Consider the following 6,670-nt stretch of genomic DNA (forward strand, 5'->3'; position numbering starts at 1 on the left):
GAGCACCTATGTATCTGGCCTTGGGTGAGTGTGGGTGTTGGTGTGTTGTGGCTGTATCGGTCCGATGTGGGTTGTTGCTTTATATATAAAGTGGGGTGAAAGCCTTTTTCAGTAATTTTAAGCTTTCATTAATGGGCTTTTGATGTTTCATCAAAATACAGTACGCATCGTTCCAGGTTCACAGCCGGCTCCTTTAGACGGAGCGGGGAGCCCTATAGCTCCCCCGTGGGAGTTTCTCAAAAACTATATATAAAAAAAAACTCCCGAATGGGCCTTATTACGGTTTTCAGAGATGCTAGTGTGCTTCGGCTAGGACTGGTCCATCGACTTCATTCAGCCCATGCCTGATGCGAGTATCTCTCTAGCCGCCAGACCGAGGTTGGAGCCCCTTGCCGCAGCGCGCGCCGCCGCTCCTCCGCGCCCTCCCCTCCGCGGTTGCCGGCGGCCGCAGCGGATCCGGCGCCCTCATTGGCCATTTCCCTCCGCCTGATTCGGCTTCGGCGAAAGGCCGACCACGTGCTAGCGCTTCGAGAACTCGATCGACCCTGTTACCGAACAGCGCATTCCATCCATTTTCGCAGGTAGTGTTGCCCAGTATATGTAACACTCGGACCAATGCCAACCATGTTACATGCTTAACTGCTGTAGTCGTTCCTAGTTAGGGTCCAACCGTCCAAGTCTATGCATATCTTAATACTTTTAGCTGATCTTGTGCAGACTTATTATAGTTTTCGTGTCTGTTTGCAGAAATGGATGGATTCTCATGTTAGTGCCTGGCCGTAGCATTAGTGCCCTTGATTAGTTGACCTGGTGACGGTGGGGAAGACATCACCATAGTGGTAACAAAAAAAAACATGTAGTCAGTCACAATGGAGAGACTAGAGACATGAAATTTGGTGTTTGTGAAAATAAACCACCTACCTTACGATGTTGATAGCGTTTACAGAGATGTAGTAACTGAGTTGCTCCCACCAAATTTGTTGATAAAAAGAAAGCATTGCTGTTATGAGAAGAACACTCGGTGCCGTTATGCAAGGAAATATCAGCCCATCATGCTGTTTATTTGTTGATTTGAAACACAACAACCTGCTACCATTTTACAATAGGTTCCTGCCAATGCACACAACAATTCACCTATTGCATCTTATCTACTTATGCCTATTAGCTTATAACGTCAACAGAGCCAACAAACAGTGTGCACAGCTCAAATATTTACATCAGTTGCATTTAATGTCAATATGAATAGGCAGGATGGTCGTCTTCATCATCATATGACATAAGAGCCTTCAGAATCTCGTCCATTGTCGGCCTCTCGCATCTACCTCCAAGGCATGCAACAGCTATTCTCACTATTGCAGTTGCCTGCTCTAGATCGAAATTCCCTTTCAATCTGGGATCCACTAGATCAGTGATCCTCTCAGTAGCCAGAATCTGTTTGGCCTCCTGGATGAAGTCTGGAAACTCCACTTGTCTTCCGTCGACCATTATGCCACTTGAAACCCTAGCTCCAGTCACAATCTCCAGAAGCACAACACCGTAGCTGTAAACATCAACCTTCGCATTGATCGGGGTATTCAATGCCCATTCTGGTGCCATGTAGCCCATTGTGCCTCTCATATGGGTGAAATTGAAGCTAGCGCTGTCTCGCTTCGCAAGCTTGGCTAGTCCAAAGTCTGCTATTTTGGCACCGAAATCTCGAGTTAGGAGTATGTTTTCTGGCTTCACGTCACAATGGACGATCCACTCAAGGCATTCATGATGAAGATAAGCAAGACCCCTTGCTGCACCCACAGCGATCTTGTACCTTTGGTTCCAATCGAGCAGACTTTCAGTACTTCTCTCGCCAAAGAGGTACTTGTCCAGTGACTCATTCTCCACATACTCATATACTAATAATCTGTTTTTCCCTTCTGAGCAAAATCCCATCATCCTGACCAAATTTATGTGATTGATCCTTCCAATTAGAGTCACTTCTGCCCAGAATTCCTCTTCTCCCTGTTGGACATTTGTGAGTTTCTTTACTGCCACTATTTTCTTATCTTCAAGTACTCCTCTGTAAACAATTCCAGCACCCCCTCTCCCAATCTCTTCTTTGAACTTTCCAGTTGCTTCCCTCAATTCTCGGTATGTAAACCGCCTGAACTGGTTTGTTATCATCTTGTATCCATCCTCCATTGATTTGGGCATGTTACTCTTTCTGAAAAAAAGACACCATCCTGTCACAATGACAAGCAACTCTAGAACTCCCAGTATTGCACCAAAGACATATAAGTATATCCACTTTATGTTGTCCTTCTTGATTCCATACATATTTGCTGATCCTAGCATAATCTCTGAACCACTGGGTCTGCAGGTTAGGCCTTCCTGTTTGGAGATCGAGGACGCTGAACCATTGAAACTCTTTGGTACTTTCATGTAGTTGTCTCCTGGGAAATATGGGTACACCTGACCGTTGTAGAGTATGTTTTTAGTATAACACCAACCATCTCCACCCTTGTATGTGAAAGATATACATGAGCTGCTGTTGAGGCAAATGTCCCAACATGCTTCAAATGAGATGGATTGATTAGAACCCAGATCAAAGCCATAGAAGTCTGCATGAGGTTGCTTAACAAATGTAAAGTTATCATGTGGTTGATTGCTGCCAATTGTGAATGTTGGTTTGCATCCCTTGTTCCAGTCTGTTGGATCAACCATCACATATTCTGGAGGACATCTACATTTAAGGCCTTCTGAGTAGTCACAAAGCCCATTCTTGCCGCACAATCCGTGCACATAGCACATCTGTATTACAGCCTGCCCTGTAACCACCCATTTCCTTGCTGACGCATCCAAGCTGTACATTCTAAAATTGCCATCATGATCAATTGTAATCCTCCTCTTGATCCCAGGGCCTGAATCTGAAGCCACTATTTTAAACCCATCACTTGACACAAAATTACCCTTGTCGTCCAGAAATGCGACCCTGGTGCTGTTATATCTATTGCGCCCATTTTTCTGTGCATCGTAATCTGGACTTGGCCAGTAGATGCTTGTAATATCTGGGCCATCATACAACAGGCGCAAGACATTGTCGTTGTCAAAGTAGAGGTGATGGTAACCAGAGGCTAACCTTATGTCTTTCTTGAGTTTCTGCCAAGGGAGCAAGGTGTCTGTTGGTGAATCAAAGCTCTGCCATACGACTTTATTGCTCGAATCATTGATTACAAGGTTGCCAGTGTCGAGCAGGGAAACAATTGTGTGCTTACCTGAAGATGTCTTGCTTTCCCATACCATGGAGCCATTTGTATCTGCCAGGACCAGGTTTCCATCCTGGTTCAGCGATATTCTGGAGCCGTGAAGGTTCACCGGGGAATAGTAGCCATTTGCTGCGGAGTAGGGATTTGCCGTCCAGACAACCGTTTTCATGGCGGTGTACCAGATGGAGAAGGTGAAAGCATTTGTCCCAACTCGATGGAAGCCGCAGGAGAAGGTGGTGTCTGGTGAGAGGAGAAAGATTCTGTCATGGTCTTCTGGTCTCATGTATGAGCCGGTGGTCATGGTCTGCCATGGGGAAGCAGAAACGCAAGAGCAAAGGTGGAAGGAGAGAGATGAAAGAAGGGCTAGAAAGAGCAGTGCAGCCATTTTTCTCCTCTCCGGGGAGGTCTGCTTTGGGTATGGATGTGCAGAGATTAGAGAGTGGTAAGGCAGCTTAAGTTCCAAATGCTTTGCTTTTTAACTAGATGACGATGTGCATTAGCACATAGACCAATTATGTTAGATGCTGACCTGAACTATTGAAAACTAGACTGAGAAGACAAACTTGTCATGCGGGTCCAGAGTGTACACATTGTTTTGCTATAGTTAAGGTATTGGGTTGGTTGGCATGATGTCAACTAATGGAACATTGTGCGTAAAGGATACTGCCAGTTACTATTTACAAATAAGACATAGAAAGAGGCTAATAGGCCCACACTTGCATAATCCAAAAATAGTACTGTTAAACTAATAATTGAATGTGAGACAATGCTAACTAAGTAGACAGTGGTCACTACTAATACAACAATGTCTTCCGTCAAATCAAAAACCTACCTACTCATGGGACCTCCAATGAGGTTCTTTTTTTTCTTCAACGACCTTATCTGGTTCACACAAGTTTTTCGTCTTCATAAGTTCAAAAAAGGAAAAGTTTTTCGTCTTCATTCCAAGTAAAACCAAGGTGCATACGTGCTGCAGCTTTAGATTTTGCACGATCTGTATATCTTAACTTTAGCGTTCATAATCTTCTTCACACAAGACCAATTATGTATCCTGTTTTAGTTATTTAACCATTAACCATTGTATAGCAAACTTTTGAGAGCGGCGATTTGGTGCCCGGGCTCATCTGAACAGTACCGGCGTTAAAAATAGTTTTTTTTTGTGATGCAAGATGGTCAAATGCATGGTGTTCATGCAAAATTTCATAAAGTTTGGACATTCGATGAGCTCGTGGCAAAAAAAATCAGGACTGTGAGAAACATTTGAAAACAGCACTGTTCACACCTGATTTTGTCTTTTTTGGCGCGCGCTCCTAGAATGTCCAGACTTCATCAAATTTTGCATGAACATCATGCACATGCACATCTTGCTTGCAAAAAAAATTCGGATTTTTTAGATTTTTTTCTATTTTTTACGGTGTTACTGTTCACTGGGCTCATATGAGCCCGGGCTCAGAGGTGGATTATCGCAAACTTTTGTGCTTTTGAGTTTCCCTTGAGAAAACTAAACGCCATGCACATGTTGTTTGTGTTGAACTATTCTTACTTATAGCCATTGTTTGATAAAGTCCGTTAGGTGGCGGTTGTTTCAGTATTGTTATCTTCGTATTGTCGGACTGATTGATGGTTTTCATTAGGCAACTGAATAGAATACCGGAGATACTAGTAGTTATTGACAGTATCTCCATGCATGACTTGGCCTACTAGCTAGTACGTACTGGCTTGATATTTTCTGAAGTACTCAGTCATCATTGTCCTCTAATTTCCACATCGATGTGTCACCATCTTTACCCTAGTGGGCATCTTAGCAAAGCAGGAATCAGCATCTCTCACTGTTTCTTTTTTTTCTTTTGGCCAGGAAAAAAAAACAGGGGAGCAACCAGGCAAACCCACTCTATGCAATTCTCTCAAAACTGAAAGAGGGCAGGTCGAGCCAGAGATAGATTGTCACCGGAGACGGCTTGATTGTTTGATGACTGCTCACGCTTATTCATGTGAACGTTGACCTAGTGACCTGACCTACAAGTATTGGTGCGTCTTTGGTGTATTTGTCTGCATTTTTGTTCTCTCTTGGCTGTAGACTGTATTTAGTCCTCGTGTGAAGCCGGGGGCAGCACCCAGTATCAACATACGCTGCTACTCTGAAACTGAAAGGGACGCACCCATGGTTTTAGACTTCGATTAGGATGTGCGCAGTTTTTTCACACTGCTGTCAGTTTGTTATCGGTCACTTGCTTCCGCATTGGTTCCGTGGTTTATCTTTCTGCGTGGTTGGTGCGCACTTGCTTGCTTTCAGAAATAGTCCAAGTCATGTGTGGACCGCACAAAACTCAATGTGATTAGTATGAGTGAGTACCCTATTTCAGATTTTTGTCATCGACATCGACACCTATAGCCGATCCAGGGTAAATTCCTATTTTTGGAGCTTAAGCGCTGGATACTAATTTCTTTAGATGATTTATTTTATGTAATCAAGTTCACAGGGATACAAAGAATGGTGTTCTAAAGGATCAAAGTCAAGAGCCACACATGGCGACTCACCGGAGCAAAGGTGGAAGGAGAGAGATGAAAGAAGATCCAGAATGAGCAGTGCAGCCATTTTTCTTGGGTATTGAGGCGCGTGAGATCAGAGAGTGGTAAGGCAGCTTTAAGTTCCAAATGCTTTGCTTTTTAACTAGATGACGATGTGCATTTAGCACATAGACCTATTATCTTAGATGCTGACTTGAACTATTGAAAACTAGACTGAGAAGACAAAGTTGTCATGCGGGTCCAGAGTGTACACAATGTTTTGCTATAGTTAAGGTTGTTGGATAAACAGCAACTAGTATTCACTGAGGGCCAAAGGCCATTACATATATATGTGTGGTAAAGTGCAGAAAACCTCTTGTACAATGGGGTTGAACCAAAAAGGGGCTATACACATCTAACACCCCCCCTCAAACTCATGGTGGATCAACAATACTGAGTTTGGAGAGAAGAAAACTATGCTGCGCTTGAGTCTGTGCCTTCGTGAAGAAGTCCGCCAACTGTAACTCAGAGGGCACATAGTGAAGAGCGAGAGTTTGATCCTGCACAACAGCACACACAAAGTGGGCATCCACACCGATGTGCTTGGTGAGCTCATGCTTCACCGGGTCACGCGCAATACTGATAGCACCGATACTGTCTGACAGTAAGGGGGTCGAGGTAGTAGCAGACATACCAAAATCCTCAAGTAACCACCGTAACCAGATCACCTCAGCCGTCAACATAGCCATGGCTCGCAACTCAGCCTCTGTACTTGAGCGAGAAACGACAGTCTGTTTCTTTGTCTTCCAGGCAATGAGAGAGCCACCAAGAAAGACACAGTAAGCAGACAACGAGCGTTGATCAGAGGGATCGCTAGCCCATGTAGCATCAGAGTAGGCCTGGAGCTCAAGAGAGCTGGGGCG

General features: G+C 44.2%; 1 protein-coding gene across 2 annotated transcripts; it reads right to left on the reverse strand.

Moving 5' to 3' along the window:
* Positions 1–650: 650 nt before the first annotated feature.
* Positions 651–5,059, reverse strand: LOC123078773 (putative receptor protein kinase ZmPK1). Of its 2 annotated transcripts, XM_044501381.1 has the most exons (2): positions 3,249–3,537; positions 651–3,132 (listed from the first exon to the last, which is right to left on the reverse strand). In XM_044501381.1, the coding sequence occupies exons 1-2, from the start codon at positions 3,309–3,311 to the stop codon at positions 1,234–1,236; spliced, it is 1,962 nt and encodes a 653-aa protein (XP_044357316.1). In that variant the 5' UTR covers positions 3,312–3,537; the 3' UTR covers positions 651–1,233. The 2 variants fall into 2 exon arrangements, with proteins under 2 accessions (XP_044357316.1, XP_044357315.1); XM_044501380.1 differs by having other exon boundaries at positions 651–5,059.
* Between the last annotated feature and the right edge of the window lie 1,611 nt (positions 5,060–6,670).

This window comes from Triticum aestivum, chromosome 3D (assembly GCF_018294505.1).
Source record: "Triticum aestivum cultivar Chinese Spring chromosome 3D, IWGSC CS RefSeq v2.1, whole genome shotgun sequence".
Taxonomy (NCBI): domain Eukaryota; kingdom Viridiplantae; phylum Streptophyta; class Magnoliopsida; order Poales; family Poaceae; genus Triticum; species Triticum aestivum.

Excerpts from the sequence above, each read along its gene's own strand:
- LOC123078773 (XM_044501380.1), bottom strand. The coding sequence starts at position 3,624 with ATGGCTGCACTGCTCTTTCTAGCCCTTCTTTCATCTCTCTCCTTCCAC.